General features: G+C 40.2%; 1 protein-coding gene across 1 annotated transcript in view; it reads left to right on the top strand.

Moving 5' to 3' along the window:
* LOC126091953 (transportin-3) overlaps positions 1-26,106 on the top strand; it is a 211,400-nt gene that overhangs the window by 140,430 nt on the left and 44,864 nt on the right. Inside the window, exon 13 of the mRNA XM_049907291.1 lies at positions 2,415-2,555. Within this exon, the coding sequence (XP_049763248.1) occupies positions 2,415-2,555 (141 nt within the window). The remainder of the gene's footprint in view (positions 1-2,414; positions 2,556-26,106) is intronic.

Here is a 26,106-nt window from a genome sequence, read left to right as displayed (position 1 = left end):
GAAATCTGTGGCATAACTTGCCTAAAAGAACGGATCTATTGATAGGGCATGCTCTGACAAATCAAGGGATCACCAGTTTAGTATTGGAGGGAACTGTGGGGAGTGGGGGGTGAGGGCAATTCTAGTGACAGATAAATACACTAAGCAGGTTCGAATGGATGTATGTTCTAGTAGTTACTCGGAGATGAAGAGGTTTGCACAGAATTTAGTAGTATGGGCAGCTGCACCTTGAGATTGAAGGCAGCAGCAGCAGCGACGACAACAACAACAACAACAACAACAACAACAACATGAACCTACCTGAGCTGTAAGCCAGCCCCAATATGTAGCAAACATCACAGCCTTCTGGAATGGTGAGGGCAAAATCCCATCAAATAATTTAAAAAAGCAAGAAAACACTGTAGGAGTATTTCCTCAAAACTATGTAGTACTTCACAGTATTAAGGGCATCTCAGGTGGATATCTGAGTAAGGCAGGTGGATAGCCATTATCAATGTAATGAGAAAGAGTTGTGTTCAGACCAGCCATAGAGAGACAGCCCAGACATTGATGAAATATTTTGCTCAAGTGACCACCACTGTCATCTAATATCCAGGTTTTAGTCACCATAGAGCTATTGCTAAGAGGAAACTTAACGTTTTTGTTCCACTAATGATGGACATTACAACAACCCCTTCTCATCATGGTGACTACATTCAGCACCGCCTGCTGCAGCATGTGACACAAGCAACATATCACAATAATTCATTACACCAGCACCTCATAAGGTGACAGAAGAATCCCCCTCTCTTGGTTCAACCTAATATGGGACATGAGATGGTTGCCTAACTTTCTCACAGATGCTAAACAAACAAGCTTTCTGAACAAATGATGGATCATACATATCAAAGTAGTTACCATAGTGATTCGCCCTCACTATGTGCATGGGAAAGATGTAAAGGTGTTAAAAAAAATAATGAACTGCTGCATCATTGTATTCTTGATCCATGACTACTTGGCCCTGAAGAAATAGGACTCACTAGATAAGTAGTACCATAGATGTCTTTTTGATCTTATGGGCATAATATCTTATGGGGGCATAATATCCTTAAACAGCATCATCAGTTACACCCGTAGCCCAAAACGTTTTGGGGCAGGATTAATAAAAAAAATAAAGAAAATTAAAGATAGAGATGTTGATGCTTCAGTTGTTCCAAATAGTCTCCCCCTCTGGAATGTATGCTCATTGTTTTTGTTTGGGAGTCAAGGTGTGTGGGACAAGCTCTGCACATACTTTTCTCATCTTCAAAACTTCCTTCAGAATGTCTTGAACTCTTGATTTAGTGATGTTGCTCCGTTGTGATTTGTCTCGACGTTGTTCATAGACAATGAGCACACATCCACTATTTAACACTGCCTGCGGATAACTAACTGGTTGTGGGTGCATGTGGATGCACACACGTGTGTGTGCCTTTGTATGCGTGTGTACTTTAGGTCAAAAAAAATCTGTCCTAAATGAGTTACATTCTGTCAGAACTTTCCATACCACATTGTCAATTACCTTATCTTACACAAGAAGTTAAATGCCAATCTTATTTACTTCCTTCATATATCAGCGTGTTTCATTTTGAAAGAATGGTCCTAATCTTAGCAGGGTTAATAAAGCAACAAATAAAATAAAAATTTGTATTAATGGTTTGGCTGGAGAGTTTCCATCTATTTTGTCTGATTAAATTCATTGTTATATGACAACTACTTTTTTTATTCTGTTTCAAGATCTACCAGAAGTATTCACTGGGAATTGTAGTATGCTGCTTGAGTAGGATAAAAGAGGCTGATATTACAATTATTCTGTTTTGCTAATATTACAGTTATTCTGCTTTGTAGCTCTATGCAGATTTTGAAACACCTTTGTGTGCATTTACCCCTTGTAAGGTGGTTTCTTTATTTTCATTTTGACTGTTTATGTGTGGTGGAACAGTGGTGAAGCTGGGACAGTGCACCATAGTGGTGTGAAGGGACTGTGGAAACAGCATGTCATGGCACAGTGGTCATGCTCAGTTGCTGCTGCAGAGTGTGATTGCTCTTCATATTTTGCTCTCACTATTAATGTGTCGTAGAGCTGAACATTGAAGCAGATTAATTTGAGAGTGATCCATAGATTCATCACACAAAATTAATATGTAGATAACATTTTGTTTATAATGTATCAGAATTACTATTTTATTGACACTAAGCATTGTGTGAAGTACCTTATTTGAAGTTTCTATTTGTCCTGACTACACCTGCACACAAAAACAAAATTGAAAATAATTTCAGAGACAGTAGAGATTACCATTTTCATTCATTTCATTTTGAATGCTGTGTTATTAATAATGATGATTTGTATTTACTTTAGAGTGCTTTTGTGTTTTTAATGTAATTTTATTTTGTAGGTATGGCCTGTACTTTCAAACACTTGCAATAAATATCAGGCTGATATTCGTGTAATGGAGAGGTGCTGTAGATGTTTAAGGTTTGCTGTTCGGTGTGTCGGCAAACAGTCTGCTCACCTGTTAGAACCTCTTGTGAAACAGGTAAATTTGATTTTACAAATTGCTATTTTTATTGCATTATATATTGCAATTAAATTTACAGATATGCACACAATGTACTTCCATTGTGTTGTTCTTTGTAAGTAGAGTATTTAACAAAAATTTATTGGGTCTTTTAAAAATCTGATGATACAGTATTCTGACATTGTTTACTACTTTTGGATGAAAGAAGACCATTCACTGAAAAGCAGAAGCATTGAGTTGTTGAGACACACACACACACACACACACACACACACACACACACACACACACAGATTTGCCTTTATTCAACATATCTTCTAAGATTAGCCATACAGTCAGTTATGCTTTGCTTGGTCCTGCATTTGCCAGAGCCCTTGTTCTGTAAATAATTTCTGTCAATATTTTGCTAATGGGACTTACCAAACTGATTGTTTGGTAGTATTCACACATATCAGCACCTGCCTTCTTTGGAACTGGAATTATTACATTCTTCCTGGAGTCTGAAGGCATTTCGGCATATCACATATCTTGTGCATCAAGTGGAATAATTTTGTAATGGCTAGCTTTCCCAAGAATCTCAATAGCTCAAGCGGATGCCATTTGCTCCCATGGCCTTGTTTCCACATAGGTCTTTCTCTGTCAATTTTCATCTCACAGTATCATATTTCCATGTCATCTTCACCTACTTCCTCTTCTGTTACTGTAATATTGTCATGAAGTTTCTTATTCTTATATAATCAACACATTAAAAATAAAACTGTACAAATTAACAGTTGATCAAGGCACTGAGATGCATAAGGGCCAAAGCACACACACACACACACACACACACACACACACACACACACACACACACACAAAGTTTTGATAAAAATAGATGTCTATGAAAATCAAATTTTTTGTGGGACTGATTTGTTTCTGAACCAAGTCACATCATCATGTATTTCCTATGAAAAAAATAATCTAACCACTTTATCTTTTGAAATTTTAATTAATATTTAGGATTACTATTATTATTATTATTATTATTATTATTATTGTCAATGTTAATTCACAAAATTTTCATATTTAGGCTAGTGACAATAGTGTCTTTTTGATAGTTGTAAAATTTGTAATAAACGTGAAACTAGAATCAGAACATAAAGAAGATACCAAATGCACCACACATACAGTTATGACCAGCTCGAACTCATCATAGTCATTGTTATCATCTTTTTCATTAAGCATATTCTCTAGCTGGAGGTTCAGATAAAAATTCCGACCTACTTCTGATGAAGAAGTACTGCTACTACATATGCGATGTAGACACTAAATTATGTGGGCAATCCCATGTAACAATTTAGCAGTGCTTTGTTTGCATAGAGAACTGAATACTGGAGAAATTGGTGAGGCAGCTTTTCATTAATCTTCATTCATACAAGGTGGGCCTACAGCACAAATAAAGCTGGTTCACCATAATATCAAAAGATGTCAGGAACATGCATAAATGCCACAAAATCAAAATTGAAGATGGTGTGCTTTAGGGCCTTACAGTTCTCATCACCTCAATTCATTGAACTCGTTGAATGATTTTTGTATTTATGGCTGTTGAATTGGGATGATAGGATAAGGACAGCATAATAAAGAAGCAGAAGATAAAAATGGCATTGAGTGCTCATCATGAGCTAAACAGAACTTTAAAAATCTATACTGTGGTGTGTCCAAAATGGAAAGTTTACAGTTTATGCTTACCACAAGTTTTGATTTGAACAAAATCAAACAATGGAAAATCCAAGATGGAATAATAACAATATTATGAAAAGGTTAGCTGCTACTCACCTTATAGCTAAGGTGCTGAGTCACATATAGCACAACAAAAAGACTGTCGTACAAAGCTTTCGGCCAAACAGGCCTTCATCAGAATAGACTCCCCCCCCCCCACACACACACACACACACACACACACACACACACACACACATGACCAGTCTCTGGTTCTCAAGGGTAGTCTGCCAGTGTCAGCCCTCAGCAACCAGAGACTGTGGTTATGAGTGTATGGGTTGTGTTTATGTGTATGTTTTGTCTACTCTGGTGAAGGCCTGTTTGGCCAAATGCTTTGTTTGACAGTCTTTTTGTTGTGCGTATCAGCGATTCATCATCACTACTATTTGATTGAGAACAGTGACACATGAGCTTTTAATGTGAAAACCATTTAAGAAATCACAGTCATACAATAGTTTTTAGTAGGCACCACACCCACCACTGACTGTAGAAATTATTTATTTTCACTGTTGCGATAGTGGAAATAAATAATTTCTGCAGTCTAAGGGAACTGTGATGTTTTTTAAAAGATTAACTACTTGTTAGATTAGATTAGATTAATTATTCATTCCATAGACCCATAAAAGAGGGAATCCTCCTGGGTGTGGAACATGTCAGAAAAACACATTACAAAAATGTAATTAGAAAAACTTGAGTTTCATTAATTTTATTTATCCTCAGTCAAAAAACAGTAAAATTATGTACATGAATTAAACTTCTAATATTTACAGGTTTAATACTTACATCTGCTTTCATTAAATCCATCATTCAGATATTTGTTATTGACTATTACAACCAAGTATTGTCAAATATTATAGTAAATTATTCATTTCAGTGATCCTCAGTTAAGAACAGTCAGATTATGTACAAGATTTAAAACTAACCTTCCACTATTTACAGACTTACCATCTGCTTTCCATACATTCATCATTCACACAGTAGGTAGTTACTTGGCTGTTACAACCAAGTATTGTCAAAAATTAAAGTATAATAAATTTTCATTAAAATGGTCTACTGCACTTGTTGAGAAACTCATGGATGGAACAGAAGGAGATGGCCACCAAAAATTCTTTTAAATTATGTTTAAATTGTACCTTGTCTGAAACTAAACTCTTAATGGTTGCTGGTAACTTATTGAAAACATGCGTTGCTGAATACTGGAATCCTTTCTGGGCAAGAGTAAGTGATTTTAAATCTTTATGTACACTCCTGGAAATTGAAATAAGAACACCGTGAATTCATTGTCCCAGGAAGGGGAAAATTTATTGACACATTCCTGGGGTCAGATACATCACATGATCACACTGACAGAACCACAGGCACATAGACACAGGCAACAGAGCATGCACAATGTCGGCACTAGTACAGTGTATATCCACCTTTCGCAGCAATGCAGGCTGCTATTCTCCCATGGAGACGATCGTAGAGATGCTGGATGTAGTCCTGTGGAACAGCTTGCCATGCCATTTCCACCTGGCGCCTCAGTTGGACCAGCGTTCGTGCTAGACGTGCAGACCACGTGAGACGACGCTTCATCCAGTTCCAAACATGCTCAATGGGGGACAGATCCGGAGATCTTGCTGGCCAGGGTAGTTGACTTACACCTTCTAGAGCACGTTGGGTGGCACGGGATACATGCGGACGTGCATTGTCCTGTTGGAACAGCAAGTTCCCTTGCCGGTCTAGGAATGGTAGAACGATGGGTTCGATGACGGTTTGGATGTACCGTGCACTATTCAGTGTCCCCTCGACGATCACCAGTGGTGTACGGCCAGTGTAGGAGATCGCTCCCCACACCATGATGCCGGGTGTTGGCCCTGTGTGCCTCGGTCGTATGCAGTCCTGATTGTGGCGCTCACCTGCACGGCGCCAAACACGCATACGACCATCATTGGCACCAAGGCAGAAGCGACTCTCATCGCTGAAGACGACACATCTCCATTCGTCCCTCTATTCACGCCTGTCGCGACACCACTGGAGGCGGGCTGCACGATGTTGGGGCGTGAGCGGAAGACGGCCTAACGGTGTGCGGGACCATAGCCCAGCTTCATGGAGACGGTTGCGAATGGTCCTCGCCGATACCCCAGGAGCAACAGTGTCCCTAATTTGCTGGGAAGTGGCGGTGCGGTCCCCTACGGCACTGCGTAGGATCCTACGGTCTTGGCGTGCATCCGTGCGTCGCTGCGGTCCGGTCCCAGGTCGACGGGCACGTGCACCTTCCGCCGACCACTGGCGACAACATCGATGTACTGTGGAGACCTCACACCCCACGTGTTGAGCAATTCGGCGGTACGTCCACCCGGCCTCCCGCATGCCCACTATACACCCTCGCTCAAAGTCCGTCAACTGGACATACGGTTCACGTCCACGCTGTCGCGGCATGCTACCAGTGTTAAAGACTGCGATGGAGCTCCGTATGCCACGGCAAACTGGCTGACACTGACGGCGGCGGTGCACAAATGCTGCGCAGCTAGCGCCATTCGACGGCCAACACCGCGGTTCCTGGTGTGTTCGCTGTGCCGTGCGTGTGATCATTGCTTGTACAGCCCTCTCGCAGTGTCCGGAGCAAGTATGGTGGGTCTGACACACCGGTGTCAATGTGTTCTTTTTTCCATTTCCAGGAGTGTATATTGTTCTTATTCCTAGTATTGATACTGTGTACTAAGCAGTTAGTTGGAAAAAGAGATGTATTATTTACAACAAACTTCATTAAGGAATAAATATACTGAGAAGCTGTGGTTAATATGCCCAATTCTTTGAATAGGTTTCGACATGATGTTCTTGTATTTACACTACTCATTACTCTTATTATACGCTTCTGTACTCCAAAAAATATTTTCTGTTTGTGGAGTTACCCCAAAATATGATACCACATGACATAATGGAGTGAAAATAAGCAAAATATGCCAGTTTTTTGTGTTTATATCTCCTATATCTGACATCATTCGCATTGCAAACACGGACTTGTTGAGGCGATTTAGCAGTTCGTTAGTATGTTGCTCCCAACTGAATTTATTATCAAGTTGTAATCCCAAGAATTTTACACTCTCAACTTATCCTATTTCCATGTCGTCATATTTTATACACACACCAGAAGGAAATCTCTTGGAAGTTCTGAACTGCATATACTGGGTCTTTTCAATGGCAGTGGATTGGCTATGAACCACTTATTAATGTCAGTAAAAATTTGATTAGCTGCCATTCTAAATCCATATTTGATTTACTATTTATTGCAATGTTTGTATCATCTGCAAATAAGACAAACTTGGCATCTGGTAACGTAACAGATGACAGGTCATTAATATACAGAAGAAACGGTTGTGGGCCTAGTGTGGAACCTTGGGGAACGCCACATGTAATTTCTTGCCAGTCAGATGATGTCTGATTGCCTACTGCTGAAGTGTTACGTAATGACACCCTTTGTTTTCTATTAGTAAGATATGACTGAAACCACTTTGCAGCACTGCCAGTGACGCCATAATATTTTAATTTACTTAAAAGAATGCTGTGATTCACACAGTCAAACGCCTTTGACAGATCACAGAATATGCCAGTTGCCTCTAATTTGTTGTCTATTGAATTAAGGACATTTTCGCTGTAAGTGTAAATAGCTTTCTCAATATTAGAACCCTTAAGAAACACATACTGTGACTTTGACAGTATGTTATTTTCACTAAGGTGCTTAAGTAGACACTTGAACATAACCTTTTCAAAGATTTTGAAAACCTGGCAAAAGTGAGATCGGTCGGTAATTTGATGGCATGTCTTTGTCCCCTTTCTTGTGGAGAGTTATAACTTCAGCATATTTAAGCCAGCCCGGGAATGTTCCTGTGACAAGTGTTGATTACACAAATAACTTAAGAGATGGCTAAGCCCACATGAACACTCTTTTATTAACTTTGTTGATACGTTATCATAACCACTAGAATGCTTTGATTTCAAGGACTTTATGATGGATTCTATTTCTTTGGGTGAAGTACGTGTCAATTCCATTTTACTGAGATAGCTTGTGTGCACTGGTCTCAGATATTCCATTGCATTATTTACTGAACCTGACAACCTCATGCTATCAGCAACAGAGACAAAATACTTGTTTAAATGGTTTGCAACACACCATGTGTTTGTTACCAGGGTTTCATTTATGTTTAGACCTGTTTGCTCCTCCTCATTTCTGGTCCTACCTGTCTACGACTTAACTGTAGCCCATATTGTTTTTATTTTATTGCTGGATGTATTTATTTTCTTCTCATAATGCAGCATATTTTGTAATGAGCTATAATGCTAGTATCAAAGGTGTCCTTATGTATCAGATAGAGTTTCTTTTTTGTCTCACATGATATCTTTATCCCTAGTGTGATCCATGGTTTCTTATTAGACTTCTGCTTAATTTGAGTTACCGTCAGGGGAAAACAATTTTCAAATAAGGTGCTAACTTTATTAATGAATGCTTTTTGTTTTCCATTTGTGTCTTGGATGCTGTAAACATCCATCCAATTAATTTCTTTGAGCAATCTCCTAAATTTCTCAGTTTTTGAGGTTAGGTGTTGCATGTTATGGTCAGATAGCCCATTTACTACTGGTTTTGTAATGTGGCTTAGTTGCCTAGAATTGTCTATAAATATATTATCAATGGCAGTCTTAGAACATTTGTATACCCTAGTTGGGAAATTTACAGTAGAAATTAAATTGAATGACAATGTAACTGATTTCAGTAACTGTTCACTGACAGTGTTTTTCAGGACATCTATATTAAAACAGGGTGTATATGACCTGGGAGATCCGGGAAAAACCCAGGAATTTTTTCATCCAGGAGAAAACCGGGAAAAACCCGGGAATTTTTCGTTGTTTTAGTATTCAGTTAAATTTTTGTAGTCTTGACTGGTAAGCATCAATATTCTAACAAAGGATATTACTGTATCCCGCTACTGCAGAATAATACTACAACAATAAAATGTGAACCAGAAAAAAATATGAAAATAAAATATAAATTGCAAAGGAAATGTGCCGTATACACCAACAAAACACAGTTCTCGTACAAACATTTGCCAACAGCAAAATGTGTCAAAGGCTTTAGGAAGACTATGCAATGCTTCATAACAACAAAATTCCTCAGATGAGCGTGACGTCACAACTGTTTAAATTAGATTAGTTATAGCAGTTATGAGCGGGCTCCTGAGCATGCGCAGCTGAGTGGCGTATGAGTTGTACCTTCTCCCCCTTCTGGCTACAAAAATGTGGGCGTTGGCTGTTTAAGCAGTCGCAGCAAGCAGCTAGATGCAGCCGGGAAAAATTTTACTGCTGCGCCCAAGCTGCCAGACTCACGCATGCACGGGGGGGCAGTGTATCTGACATCTGGCCCAGATAACAGTTGGGGGGGGGGGGGGGGGCAAATTCATAATTCTTGACAATAAAAAAACGTTGTTTCACAAAGCGCCTAGCACCCAGCGCACGTTGGTCTATCGATTACTCATATGATTTTGAAACGCATCCCTGTTGGCTTTTGAACACACTCTGTAAGTTGATTTCTGAATGAATCACAAGTTGATTTTTGAATGTGTGCATAGTGTACGTGATGTCTGCCAGGGGAATCCTCTTCGCAACTAGAAATAAACTTTCCTGCAGGCAGAAGGGGACCGCATTATACGAGCTGAGTGGAGTAAAACCGAACGAGTTAATGCCAACCACTGTCTGATTATGTGGTTGATTGGGTTTGCGAATGATCAGCGTTTTTATGATTACTAGCGAAGTCCATAGATTCAGACTACCAGAATGGAAATAAACGCCTAACAGGAATAACAGGTAAGAAAGATTACGTTTTATCTTCTCGGTGTATCCAGGAAAATGAAATTTTGTCAGAAAATTTTTGGCCAGATCGCTACACTAGTAAGCACCAGTTGTACAGTCCCCATCTAGTAGCCACTTAAGTTCTATTCTGGAAGTAGCGCGGAAAATGGTTTGTACAAACATAACAACGCCTAACCGGAGAATAATCAGGGATTACTAAACCGGTGATTCTGGAAGGGTTTAGTGGAGTTAACTGGCGAATAAGTTTTGACAAAGGCAGGAATAGTTCCAGAATTAGTGATGACAAGACTGTTTATTAAAATGAGGAAGGAGAAGAAACGGGCACATCACACAAATTATGGAAGAGAATGACGATTCCAAATTTATATAAAAATCTGGTACTACTACTTTTCGATCTCATACTCGAGAAACTGTAGTGTATGAATGAAATGTGAAACTATTTTCTAACGAAGCTTTTTGCTTGTAGTAGGCCTAATAAGTATTTTATGTTGGTCTTCGTGAATTATATTCTGTCGTGTTATAAAAATGACCATTTGTGCCAAAACAGTCTCGTTTATTTGGTGTGTGTTACAATTTCTGCAGTGTTAGAAAGGCCTATTTTGTTTCATCTAGCAGACAGTGACAAAATAGACGTAATCAGACCGAGAAACCACACCAGTCTTGAGTACTATTTGTATTATCAGCTTACGTAGTATTAGACAATGATGTTTCGATTTTCATGTAGCAAAACGTTTGACGAACATTGATGAGGTAACTGATTCTTTCGCAAAAAGGAAATCACGCCATGTAAAGCTTTAGCAAGATTAGAGGGAAAACAATGGTAGGAGCTAAGGATTGAAGAAATGTGTACTGTCTTGCTTGTCTGTTGTCTTTACTGGTTTTATGTAACCTATATTTAATTTAATGTCACCCAAAACAGAAAGTTATTAGCTAACAGGCAATAAAGAGTGCAAATTTTCTGAAGAGTTCTTGTTCTCCCGGTTACAAATAATCCCATCAAGTTTTAATTGCGAGTTTTTTTTAAAGAGGGGCAGGATGTCAAACTGGGAGCAGGAGAGCCACCACAGGCCTTCTTAATTTCCACTGTCCTGAATAATGTTTGATGGCATATAGTACAAAATATACACATTTCAATTCCACGGAGTGACATACAGTAACGTGCGATAGAAGAATGCTGTGTGAAGAGGCGTGGCACTGCACTCTGGCACACTTAATACCAAATAACATGTCTTACTTTTCCTCGAACATTTGTTTTATGTATCGGACACTTCAGAAAGATGTGCGATACAAAATGAGCATATTTTTTTAAAATTCGATTTCTTTTTTAATTTTTGACGTCGTATCTCCGTTGTATCTCAAACGCTCAAGGGAGGGGGGGGGGCTACTATCTTGGTATTGCCCCGGTTCGGAAATATCGTAGATCTGGGGCTGATACGCAGAGCAGTCTGAGTTGTAGTGGGGAAGTGTGTAGTCTCCACATGACCCGTGTTTACATTTAGTGATTTTGCTGCTTCTTCTTAGTTTCCTGCTCTCACGTCAAATGAAAACAAAATGGATTTCTGTGGCCGGGATCTATCAAGTGAATTAAAATCAGTCATGTAATTACAGAAGGATTATTAATTTCAGATTTTATTTTATTTCCACTTTCCTGACAGTCATGCGTTAACCGCCTTGTAGAACAATGAAGTTAGTTTTGTAGTTTTGCTAAAGAAATTAGACTTTTATTAAGCTTTGTGTTTGAAACGAAGTGTTTAGTTCTTCACTATTGTCTAATTTCAACTGCTCGCTGCATTTCAGGTGCACATTTTCATCTTCTAGCACGTATGGCATTATGCCACAATAAAGAACCAAAAATGAGTTAATACAGTACTGGTACTCAAAGAAAATTTACATCCCAAAACCCTCACTGAAAAGCTTAATATCAGGTCGAGGCCTGCTTCTTCATTGGGAATCTGGACATCCGAATGTGCTCTTTAAGTATGCACTTTAAATGTGCCATTTTAGTATGGTTCACGAAATTCCGATGCTCTTGGAGTATACTCAGATTTTTTTTTTCTTCTTTTATGACATAATATAAGATCTTTTAATGTTTTACACGTACGAACATACGGGCTTCCTGCATCATAGCAGCTGCCAAAGCACGGTGGCGCCTGTTATCTGGCGCTCTCTGACGACTGCTGAAATGAACCTATTTCTAATAGGTCGCAGGAAAATATTGCGAATGGTGGTTTGAAAAGCGTTACTTTCAAAGTAAATTTCGTTTTCCACAAGTTGAACTATGTGTGAGAATGTACAATGAATTTCTTAAATCACAGAGCATTTGATGACGAGCCATTTAGAAGTATTTCGAGCCCAGAAGATCAGATAATCATGTTGATATTATGAGCAAATTGATGTAGTGCTACAGGAAGCTCGCTCTCCTCTGCGGTAGCTAATTTATTTGTGGGAAAACTTTTGAGGACAAGTCACTGGACTCGGCTAAAAATTTTACTGGCACATTTGTGTGATATATCTTAAAAGTGTAACACGCGCAAAAAATATCAACATTATACGTGAAAGCTTAGCTTCTCTTGCAGCTTATTAACCTTAGATAATCTTTGCTTTTCTTGTTGCAACACTATATACAGGGTGTTACAAAAAGATACGGCCAAACTTTCAGGGAACATTCCTCACACACAAATAAAGAAAAGATGTTATGTGGACATGTGACCGGAAATGCTTAATTTCCATGTTAGAGCTCATTTTAGTTTCGTCAGTATGTACTGTACGTCCTAGATTCACCGCCAGTTGGCCCAATTGAAGGAAGGTAACGTTGACTTCGGTGCTTGTGTTGACATGCGACTCATTGCTCTACAGTTCTAGCATCAAGCACATCAGTATGTAGCATCAACAGGTTAGTGTTCATCACTAACTTAGTTTTGAAGTCAGTGCAATGTTTACAAATGCAGAGTTGGCAGATGCCCATTTGATGTATGGATTAGCAGGGGGCAATAGCCGTGGCGCGGTACGTTTGTATCGAGAAAGATTTCCAGAACGAAAGTGTCCCGACAGGAAGACGTTCGAAGCAATTGATCGGCGTCTTAGGGAGCACAGAACATTCCAGCCTATGCCTCGCAACTGGGGAAGACCTAGAACGACGAGGACACCTGCAATGGACGAGGCAATTCTTCGTGCAGTTGGCGATAACCCTAATGTCAGCGTCAGAGAAGCTGCTGCTGTACCAGGTAACGTTGACCACGTCACTGTATGGAGAGTGCTATGGGAGAACCAGTTGTTTCCGTACCATATACAGCGTGTGCAGGCACTATCAGCAGCTGATTGGCCTCCATGGGTACACTTCTGCGAATGGTTCATCCAACAATGTGTCAATCCTCATTTCAGTGCAAATATACAGGGTTATTACAAATGATTGAAGTGATTTCACAGCTCTACAATAACTTTATTATTTGAGATATTTTCACAATGCTTTGCACACACATACAAAAACTCAAACAGTTTTTTTAGGCATTCACAAATGTTCGATATGTGCCCCTTTAGTGATTTGTCAGACATCAAGCCGATAATCAAGTTCCTCCCACACTCGGCGCAGCATGTCCCCATCAATGAGTTCGAAAGCATCGTTGATGCGAGCTCGCAGTTCTGGCAGGTTTCTTGCTAGAGGAGGTTTAAACACCGAATCTTTCACATAACCCCACAGAAAGAAATCGCGTGGGGTTAAGTCGGGAGAGCGTGGAGGCCATGACATGAATTGCTGATCATGATCTCCACCACGACCAATCCATCGGTTTTCCAGTCTCCTGTTTAAGAAATGCCGAACATCATGATGGAAGTGTGGTGGAGCACCATCCTGTTGAAAGATGAAGTCGGCACTGTCGGTCGCCAGTTGTGGCATGAGCCAATTTTCCAGCATGTCCAGATACACGTGTCCTGTAACGTTTTTTTCGCAGAAGAAAAAGGGGCCGTAAACTTTAAACCGTGAGATTGCACAAAACACGTTAACTTTTGGTGAATTGCGAATTTGCTGCACGAATGCGTGAGGATTCTCTACCGCCCAGATTCGCACATTGTGTCTATTCACTTCACCATTAAGAAAAAATGTTGCTTCATCACTGAAAACAAGTTTCGCACTGAACACATCCTCTTCCATGAGCTGTTGCAACCGCGCCGAAAATTCAAAGCGTTTGACTTTGTCATCGGGTGTCAGGGCTTGTAGCAATTGTAAACGGTAAGGCTTCTGCTTTAGTCTTTTCCATAAGATTTTCCAAACCGTCGGCTGTGTTATGTTTAGCTCCCTGCTTGCTTTATTCGTTGACTTCTGCGGGCTACGCGTGAAACTTGCCCGCACGCGTTCAACCGTTTCTTCGCTCACTGCAGGCCGACCCGTTGATTTCCCCTTACAGAGGCATCCAGAAGCTTTAAACTGCGCATACCATTGCCGAATGGAGTTAGCAGTTGGTGGATCTTTGTTGAACTTCGTCCTGAAGTGTCGTTGCACTGTTATGACTGACTGATGTGAGTGCATTTCAAGCATGACACACGCTTTCTCGGCTCCTGTCGCCATTTTGTCTCACTGCGCTCTCGAGCGCTCTGGCGGCAGAAACCTGAAGTGCGGCTTCGGCTGAACAAAACTTTGAGTTTTTCCACGTCTCTGTAGTGTGTCGTGACCATATGTCAATGAATGGAGCTACAGTGAATTTATGAAATCGCTTCAATCATTTGTAATAGCCCTGTACTCTTTACGGATGAGGCTTCATTCCAATGTGATCAAATTGTAAATTTTCACAATTAACATGTGTGGGCTGACGAGAATCCGCACACAATTGTGCAATCACGTCATCAACACAGATTTTCTGTGAACATTTGGGCAGGCATTGTTGGTGATGTCTTGATTGGGCCCCATGTTCTTCCACCTACACTCAATGGAGCACTTTATCATGATTTAATACGGGATACTCTACCTGTGCTGCTAGAACATGTGCCTTTAGAAGTGCAACACAACATGTGGTTCATGCACGATGGATCTCCTGCACATATCAGTCGAAGTGTTCGTACGCTTCTCAACAACAGATTCGGTGACCGATGGATTGGTAGAGGCGGACCAATTCCATGGCCTCCACGTTCTCCTGACCTCAACACTCTTGACTTTCATTTATGGGGGCATTTGAAAGCTCTTGTCTACGCAACCCCGGTACCAAATGTATAGACTCTTCATGCTCGTATTGTGGACGGCTGTGATACAATACACTATTCTCCAGGGCTGCATCAGCGCATCAGGGTTACCATGCGACGGAGGGTGGATGCATGTATCCTCGCTAACGGAGCACATTTTGAACATTTCGTGTAACAAAGTGTTTGAAGTCATGCTGGTACGTTCTGTTGCTGTGTGTTTCCATTCCATGATTAATGTGATTTGAAGAGAAGTAATAAAATGAGCTCTAACATGGAAAGTAAGCGTTTCCAGACACATGTCCACACAATATATTTTCTTTCTTAGTGTGTGAGGAATGTTTCCTGAAAGTTTGGCCATACCTTTTTGTAGCACCCTGTATATTAATTTAAAACATTAACTTTTCTTGTTTGTGTATCCGTGCTACTTAACAGTGATGTTGCTATTAGCTGGCTACATCACGTGTCCTGTGGTCTGAATATCTGCTGTCATTGGCTGGTGGATCACGTGACATCTCAATCTCCTTTACAATGATTTGGAAAGTAACATGTCGTGTTTGATAGAATTCGAATTGATACTTTCGTAATACGAAGATATACAGCGTACATGTTGCTGCACAACAAAAATCTTTCCAAAAGGGGTTTTCTTCCCTGAGTTTTGTTTTCTAAAGTGCCGGGAAATTCTACGCCGGTGTATAAAACCACAACAAGTGAAAGGATTGATAAGTTTTACAGGTCCAAGGGAAAATATACTGTCACTTAATAACACGGAAAAAGTGTGTTTTCATCCAGCAGAAAGTGAATTTTTAACCGGGAAAAATCCGGTTATTTTTTTTCCCCCTTGTCCACATATACACCCTGTAAAATCACCAGCAACCACTAGTTCCTTGTTTTTTTAATTTTAGATGAGATAATAAAACTTCACGTTTATAAACAGGTTGAAATTTCCTGAAGGTGCTCTGTATATGGCTACTATTATAAAGGACCTATTATGAAATTCTGTCTCTGTTGCACATGCTTCTAAGCAAAATTTATTAATGTAAGTATTCTTAAATTTAAAACCTTTTTTTAACAAATGTGGCAACTCCTCCTTTCTCCATCTTTTGCCTACAGAAGTAGGAGGCTAATTTAAATTTTGTAATGTTTAACATATCTATACCAGTGGTCACATGATGTTCAGAGAGGCAGATTATATCAACTGGGTTCAATGACTCTAATTCATCAATGCACATACATAGTTCATTAATTTTACTTCTAAGCCCTCGAATATTTTGATGCACTAAAGATATCCGGTATTTCACCGAGATGAAATCGGGTGAAAATAAAATTTCTGCTGATTTTACCGAGATGAAATCGGGTGGAAATAAAATTTCTGCTGATTGCTGTAAGTTTTCAACCAACAGCTGTGTTCGCTGATCCAATGTGCAGGGATTATGCTGTTTGATTTCTTTATCAAACTGAAGGTTTGTTTCAATCTTTACTTCTCTCAGAACTTGACTTCATTCTGTCCTACCTATCTAAAAAAAAAAGGTGCTGCTCCAACACCTATGACCACTGGTATATTACCACTCATGGCAGTGCCTCCCCACTTACATTTCCTGCTATTAGCCCAGCCAGTTTACCCTTCCCTTTCCTGTTGAGGTGTAGGCCATGTCTAGTATAATCCCAGAGAATCAACAGGAACCAAACCAATATGTGACCCCGCACCCGACCCAGGCAGCCGTTCCAACTCTAAATGAACTCTTCCGACCGAAAAGTTTAAATGAAGTCGGTCATGGAGTCTCAGAACAGACACAAACTCAACACTGGTATGTCTCATTGCTGATGCAATCTTTGCCAGGTCACACTCTATATTGTACCCAGGATCTCTGTCAATACTATTGCCCAGCCCACCCAGAATAACCACGTTGTCTTCCTTGATAAAATCTTTACAGAGTGAACCTAAATCCTCTGTCACTTGACCCAGACCAGCACTTGGTTTAAAAAAATTTGTGACCTGGTATTCTGATCCTAACTGGTCCTGCAAAAGTTGGCCTACACCTCTGGCATGTAAACTACCAAACAAAAAAAACTTTCTTTCTCTTTGCTGACTTCCCTACATTCTTATTCAATTTTCTACTGAAAGTTTGTTGTGCCCTCTTTACATCAACATCTGTCTGAGGCTCATCAGCTTCTAACTGAAGCAATAGTTCAAACTTATTCTTCACGTTCACCACAAAGCTGTCTGACGAAGTTCTAGGTCTGTTAATCCTGTTACCTATTGTCACTTCCCACCTCGCTTTACCCTTCTCCCTCCTTAACCTGTTCAGATCTTCCCTAGCCTGTTCTAAGTGTGCCTGAAGGGCAGCAATTTTCCCTTCCTGTTCCACTATTTTCCTATCTCTACCGCATATCCTACATAACCATTGATGAGTCTGATCCACTTCCCCATTTCCCACGCCGCTACAGTCACCGCACTGGAAAAAACTACTGCACCCATCACACCAAACCCCGGAGCTAACAATTCTACGGCACGTCAGGCATTTTTCACTCAAGGTAAAAATCTTACTTTAGCGAGAATAAGTCAAATTAAATTACAGAAAAACAAGAAAACATGTTTACGAAAGATTAGGTCTAGTCTCAATCGTATGTAAACAAACTTGCTTTAGTGACAATAAGTTAGATTACTGAAAAGAAGAAGAAAAACACGTTTACAAAAATTAGGCCTAGTCACAACTGTATGTAAACAAAACTACTACCGTATGTACAAAGTTTCCAGATACCGGAATTTAAAATTTATGCCATGTTTCACAAAATAAGATTTAAACAACAAAGGGATACGCTTTTCTTAACTTGCTGAAATGGAACAGAAAAATTAAATGAGATTCTATAAGTTGTACTGCGCTAAAATGTATGCAAGAATACAATCGTAACCCTACTTTATGTTCCTTTCGCGTTTTCTAGAATAATACGCAAAGAGAAGTGAAACCACACTAGTACACCGTATTACACTAGTTTCCTGAACTAAACAGAGTTTTATTACACTCTAAATCACTTATCTGTACGGCAGCACAAAACTCTGGCGTCTCGCCTGGTGCAGGGCTACAGTCCCTACAATGAAGAAAAGGCTCCCATTAGCATGGGCTCCATGCTGACAAAAGCACACTGATTAAATACTTAGAGCCAGAAATAATCCAGTGTACTCTTATCTGAGACCTGAGTAAAGCAGCAGGTCAGATCATTCCAGACATAGGTAGAAATTGTGCATGTCTGGGAAACGTGGTCATACAGAGTGCAGCAGATCCAATCTTACCATGGGATCACTGTCATGCCACCATGGGATAGCACCTCCTCTATATATACAATTTCTGTATGCTTAAGTCAAGCATCATAATTTTTGGCTAATCTCTGGAAATACCTGAATTCCCTTGCTAAGGAGAGGACTGTGCTATTCCCAGCAGCCAGTAGTCTATCTCCTAAAGAGAATAATGATGACAGTGTTGGTAAGCTCATGAATTTTATTTGGATTGTTTCAGCTTACAAACTGATATTACTTTACTCAACCTGAAACGGTAGGTAGCCATATACTTTCTCTTACCTGATCAGTCGGCTGGAGGATATCTCTAGTTCGGAAGATTAGGAAAAAGAAAATCTATAGGAAGATGTTCTGAAACTAGTTGTAAAGCATTTTCAAACTTCATACAATCCCTAGAGAGGCAGAGACTAGGTCAGGAATCCCAACCTGAGATACTTAGAGACTAGTTCATCTAAACAAAATATTTCATCAGTTTGGGTGACACTGTACACTGTGCTTAGGATTTTTTTAATGATAAGTCTCATAAGTATTTAAGACACTATCTGATAACATCTATGGGCAGTTAATCAGGAACTGTTGAAAAGTTTTAGTTAAAAAATATGGTTACCGAATTAATATAAATCATAATTTTTGTTGATGTTAGTGGTTTTAGTGTTTTTGTTCCTTATTATTTATTTACAACATGCTCTACTGTGTGTGTGTGTGTGTGTGTGTGTGTGTGTGTGTGTGTGTGTGTGTGTGTGGTGTGGAGTGGAGTGGAGTGGAGTGGAGTGGAGTGGAGTGGAGTGGAGTGGAGTGGAGTGGAGTGGAGTGGAGTGGAGTGGAGTGGAGTGGAGTGGAGTGGAGTGGAGTGGAGTGGAACACTTGTGTTTGGTGGTGGTGGTGAGAGAAGGGAGAGGCTGAAACCTGGTGGCAGCAAATAGCCCACTTCTCTCAAATAGCCCAAAGGGGGCCACCAAGCTCAAAGCACCCATCCAACAGAAGGCTCAGTCTTGGATTTCTTCACTTCCCCCACCACAATTCGAACCAGCTTACTCCCAGGTTGAGCAACACTACTCAAGTGTGCATTAGTAACCGTGGCCACAGAGGTGGGTGGTTGGAGTTACTCTGTAAAAAAAAACTAGCTTCCTCCACACAGAATACAATGAAGATACTTTCTTCCTGCACATCAAGAATGAATAAACACAAATACTTTTATACAGTGTTAAACAGTGTAAACTCCAGGTAGGAATAACAGCAATGTAGGGAAAGATAGGTTGCTACTTACTGTAAAGAAGACATGTCAAGTTGTGGACAGGCATAAAGCTTTCGGCCACAGCCTTATCAGCAAAAGAAAAACACACATCATTCATACACACAAGCAAGCACACCATACACACAGATGACCCCCAACTCCAGTAGCTCGGGCCAGAATGCTTACCCAGGTCGAGCACCACTGCACAAGCTCCATTAGCTTTCTCAGCCATGGAGCCAGGTGGTAAGGGGAAAACCTTTAGGACAATATTATAACAACAGAAGAGGAAGTGGGTGAGGATGAGATGGGAAATACAATACTGCAAGAAGAAATTGACAGAGCATGAAAGACCTTGGTGGAAACAAGGGCCTGGGAGTAGGTGACATTTCCTCTGAGCTATTGAGATTCTTGGGAAAGCCAGCTATGACAAAATAGTGTGCATGATATGTGAGACAGATGAAATGACTTCAGGAAGGATGTAATAATTCCAATTCCACAGAAGGCAGATACCAATATGTGTTAATGTTACTAAACAATCAGTTTAATAGGACACGGTTGCAAAATATTAACAGAAATTGTTTATAGAATAACAGAAAAACTGGTAGAGGCTGACATGTGAAAAGGTCAGTTTGGGCTCAGGAAAAATATAGGAACATCCAAAGCAGTGCAGACTGTACGACATATCGTAGCAGATATGTTGTAGAAAACAAACCTACAGTAGCACATGTAGATTTAAAGAAAGCTTATGACAGTGTGATCTGGAAAACAGTCTTTGGAATTTTAAAGGTTGCTATTTGGCTAAGTACCTTCTTTCAATAATCATTTCCTTTGCCATGTATAATTTTCATTTTATAATTGCTGAAATTGGTTAAATTGACATAATATGCTTCCTTGCCCTTAAATAAATTGCCATAATGTACATTTCCAATTGCCTCTGTGATCGGTTTCTTTCTTTCTAATTTATTATCTGTTTTTAGGGTTCCAGCCATAATAGGTAAAAACAGAACTCTTATAGAATAACTTTGTTGTCTGACTGTTAAGACTCCTTTTTCTCAGAAACGGGTAGAGGTATCAAGTTGAAATTGTATGTCAAATACCAAGATCTACTATCCCTTGGTAGTGTAAATAACTTAAGCTTCTAAGTCAATACAGTCAGTAGATACTTCATCTGTAGGTTTTGATGAAAGAGTTTGTGGGATCTAATCTTTCAAGTCACGGATTGGTTTTAACCTAGTCTTCACCTCACAATTGGTGACCAGTTATTTGAAATCATTGAAACTTTTCAATTCTTATGTATTTTATTTGACAACAATCTAACTTAGCTTCCTTATGTCTGTCAGTTCAAGGTAACTTACATGAAGAAGCTGAATGCTCTCCAGTTCTAAGTCACTCCCTGTGGGATGCAGACCACACAGTTCTTCTTAGATTTTGCAATGCGTTGATTTTATACCACTTGGATTATGGATGGGTATGGGCTGCAACATTGCCCGAACTGACGTGTGGTTGTCAACGGGGGGCCTTTCATACGAGCGCTGTTGACAACTACCTGACAGAAGCTGGCGTCCGGCCATTGCGGGTTACATGACAGCAGCTTCTGGCAAGTTGCTTATTCACAATCTGTCTGATACCTACTCACCCATGTCACTCAACTCTGTTCCATGACCAGTAGTTCAGACTGTTAGTGCATTGCCCAAAACTGGGTAGACCAGCTGATTTCTGACTCGATATTCCAGTTAAGGACCTCCATCAGCCTCCGTTGGTCTGTGTTCCTATAGCTCCTCTCGACATCCCCCATCCTGTGATCTGGATGGACTTCTGTTGTGGCTCCAAGAGGGATACTGACCCTATCCATCTCCGTAACCTGTTTCTTTCAATCCTCCACAATTATTCTAATTTGGTGTGAATCTACGTAGACAGATTGAAAGTTAACAACAGGGTCGGTTATGCTTTTGTTCATGCAAGGGACATGAGAAGCACTCCCTGCCGAGTGCCTGCAGTGTGTACACTGCAGAGTTGGTTGCCATATCTCAGGCTTTCCAGTATGTCAAATCCCAGGTCACAATGAACTTTCTGATCTGCAACGATTCCATGAGTTGAGTTGCTATCCCAAAAATCTTTTGGTCGCCAACATCCAGGACCTACTGGTTGGCCTGTACGACTCTGGAAATACAGTAACCTTCATATGGACACCTAGCCACATAGGCATTCCAGGAAATGAACTTGCTGACTGCGTAGCTAAAGACACTACTACAGGAGATCAACTTGATGTTGGGATACTGGACACAGGCTTAAGATTACAACTTCGATGCAATATTTTGAGGCTCTAGGAATTGGAAAGGCAGGCTATCATGACCCAAAACAAGTTGGGAACAATTAAAGGATCCATTAAGGTGTAGCACAAATCATTCCAGGCCTCTCGGAAAGATGCCATTGTGTTGTGCCGACTAAGCGTTGGCTACATGAGACTCTCCCACAAGTTCCATTTGCATCAAGAGGAACCTCATCTCTGCAGCTGCGGCAGTTAACTAACAGTAGCGCATATTCTTGTCGAGTGTGTCCTGGATTCTTGCCGATGATGAGACAGCCACTACCAAAGTGTCGCATTTCCTGAGGGAGAGCGGATTTTACACTAAACTATAATACTCCTCCACTTCCTGTGTTACAGGTGGTTGTTGGGAGGAGGGAAGGGGGCAGGTCGGGGCAGGCAGGGGGAGGTACACCCAATGTGACTGCAGGTTACTCCCTCTCCCCCCCCCCCCCCCCCACTTTGTTGTTCTTTTAGACCCTCTTATGCAAGATGCTGCCTTGGTTATCTCTGTTTTCTTTTGCCTATTGTGACACAACTACTGCTACACAGTTTTAAACTCTCCGACTTGTTAATGTAGTTGGAGCAGCCGAGTCCCCCCCCCCCTTTTAAATGTGTAAGGAGGAACTGATGACTCAGTAGTTTAGTCCTTTTAAACACATAATCAATAATCATCATCAACCATCATTCACCTCACAACTATCTGAGGAATTGCCAGAAACAACACATGGTTCGGATTCCATGTTGAACTGTAGGTGTCGCTATGATTTTACATCTGGTGTATATTACATAATATATTGCTGTGTATGAAATTTAGCTAACATATTGAATTTTTCTTTAGACTTGGGTGGAGCCCTTACTGTCATCAATCTTGAGAAAATTGATCTGACATAGCACACTCATTTGTGATCGCACTGCACCAGCAATAAAGCCAGAGTGAAATTAAATCAACATTTCTTGTATTTCATAAATGGTTTGAGATACTGAAAGAAGATTTTGGCAAATGATAGCACAATCAAGAGGAGAGTATGTTGCCATATTGTTATTATGCAAAGCTTTGTTATCTACTGTGTTGTTCCACTAACTACAGACTTTGTCTATGAAAGAATGTAATTTTTAGGGACCATCAATAGCTGGGGGAACGAGAAATGCTGTGTTTTGGAACAACTTAAGTGAAGACATTAAACGTTAATTTTGTACTGAGGATGTGCTTAAGGTAATGTCTGTACTTTTCCTTAGTTCCTCACTTAATAAACCACCATTTCAGAATTCTCTCGCAATTACATGTTGACTACATGTCAGTCAGGTAACACTGTGTAAACTCCGGTGTTTTGTGGCAAAGAAGCAAATTTTAACATGGCAATAAGAGAAATGTGTAGGTTTTACTCAGAATTTACCACACACGAAACTTCTCTATAAGTTACAAATGGCTAAGGCAAAAATAAGTCGTTAAAGTTTCGGTGTAACTCTTTTCAGTTACTAATTAAAACAGAGGTGACAGATCTTTTTGAGTGGTCACAATGCAAGTGTGGTCTTGGATGGGCCCCGCTTAATACTTACAAAAAAATATGAACGTTGGCTTCATTTTAGAACAGCACTTCCACTCCAGCACTCAGTGTTTCCCCTACAGTGCCTGCCCACAGTCCCCACTACTACAGGTCTCCGCATGTGTGCCCTACCATCTGCGCATACCGGCAATGGAAATTCTGCACACACGCTACCCAGTAAGCAATTATGGGTTGGCTCAGTGAGCAGTCATGAGGCAGTGTGCATGTCGTGCTTGAGTGTTGTTTAATTGAGCTAGCCCATTGTGCTCATGAATACCAACATGCCACATGTATTCACCTGTGCAGAAACCGCAGCTATGTTCGTTGTATATGCATACTGTCAATGACAGTGCAATGCAGCAGTGACAGAATACTAGAAATGTTTCCCTGATCAGCGAGCCCCTATTTCCCTGGGTTTTTCAAACATTATGTGAATCTGGAACATTACGCAATGTACAGATAGCATTGGAATGTGAGACCATCCAGTCAGTTGAGGAAATGGAAGACATTATTGAAATGCTACAACAGAGTTCCATCACCAGTACGTAGCGCATTAGCTCTTAGCTCCACATTCCACAAACACGAGTATAGTGTATATTACATTCCGAGGGCTTGTACCCATTCCATGTGCAGCTCATGCTGCACATCTGCATCCAGGTGACTCAGTAAGCAGGCAACAATTTTGTGAATGATTGGCTGTAAACAGAGATGTACAATACACTTTATTTGCGGATCAAGCTACATGTATACAGAATAATATTGTAAATACCTGCAGTTCTCATACATGGATGATGTAGAAAACACAAGTTGCTGGGACAAGATTACAAATTGGGTTCCCAGTGAATGTTTGGCGTGGTAGATTGGCCTGCATTCCTGCCAAATGGCACTACAGCCGCAGCGTATGCACATTTCCTGATAGAAGACCTACCTGCACTTCTGGAAGCTGCGACATTAGAGCAACAATGGTGAATGTACATGCAACTTGATGGATTACCAATTCACTGTACCAGACAAGTATCCCAGTATCTGAATAACATATTTCAGAAGTGGTGGATTGGCAGTGGCGGATTCATTAACTGGCTTGTCAGATTCCCTGACCTCTTAACTCCATTAGTCTTGTGTTTGTTCATGGGGCTGGTTAAAGGGAGATGTGTATGTTACAAAGGTGGATACATATGAAGAACTTGTCATTTGCATCACTGACACTGTTGACCATATTTAAGGCCACCAAGATGATGATCGATGTGTAATTCAACACACCCTCCAACATGTTGACAAGTGGTTTGAGAACAATGAGGGACTTTTTTAACACCTCTTGTAGGATGGATCAGTCACCTGACTCGCCATTATTCTGTCTACCATGTAAAATTGCTACTGAATCACCCTGTGTAATGGGAAAACATTAATACAAAAAATCTCAAATGTGCGTATCCGATTTACTCGAAATTTTTAAATATTACTGTAATAACAGTCTAGACAGATATGTACTATATACTATATAATTTGTGTGTGTGTGTGTGTGTGTGTGTGTGTGTGTGTGTGTGTGTGTTTTATACTATTACAGAATTGGAATTTGCAGTAATAGTAAACAAGACTCAAGATTGGTGGTGGAGGAGGGGGGGGGGGGGTGACCAGGTACAGATAGCTGTTTTATAAAATATAATCACTTTAATTTTGTTTCGTTAGATTTGTGCCATTGTGTTGCATAAGAAATTGGTACACTTACACATATTGAGTTCTGTCGCTTCTGTGTCTTCGTTTAGCATAATCTTGATCATCATGATGTGTTAACTTTTACTGGTCTTGATGATACCAATGTTCTCTCATTGTATTAGTGTAAGAGCTTCAAGATTGGTGTGTGACGTAGACTTTATGTATACAGTATAATCCTTTGTTTTTTGGCATCATCCTGTATATCCTTGTAACAGAAGTGTTCAGAATATCAGAAATTGAGTCCACCTTGATGCAAAACACCTTGTTATTCGTTTATTTCTTTATTATCCCAAACTAGTTTCGGCGACAAATATCACCATCATCAATGGGGTTTTTAATTTAAAACATGCGGAAAATGGCATGGTTGTACAAACACAGTAAAACATTATTACATTTTTACAATTCGTTTATTGAAATATAGTTTTCTATTGATACTGTCATACTTCCTTATTTATTGTATGTTACAGCATGTTTTAAGCAACTATTGGCACTGTTTGTGACATATTTTCTGTGCTCCCCCCCCCCTTAGCGAACATCATGTCATCTGCAACCATGTGAGCGGTTGTTAGTAAACAATACTAAAATGTGGACTTCGTATGTCAGCAGTAGTTGGGGTTGTGGCAGTGTTGTGGAAACCCGTTATTTAGTGTGTACTGAGCTGTTGCTTAGCTATTCGTGTACTCACATTCGTTGGATGGTATGTG

The sequence above is a fragment of the Schistocerca cancellata genome, chromosome 7 (genome assembly GCF_023864275.1).
Source record: "Schistocerca cancellata isolate TAMUIC-IGC-003103 chromosome 7, iqSchCanc2.1, whole genome shotgun sequence".
Classification (NCBI taxonomy): domain Eukaryota; kingdom Metazoa; phylum Arthropoda; class Insecta; order Orthoptera; family Acrididae; genus Schistocerca; species Schistocerca cancellata.
This window is presented reverse-complemented; position numbering and strand designations above follow the sequence as displayed.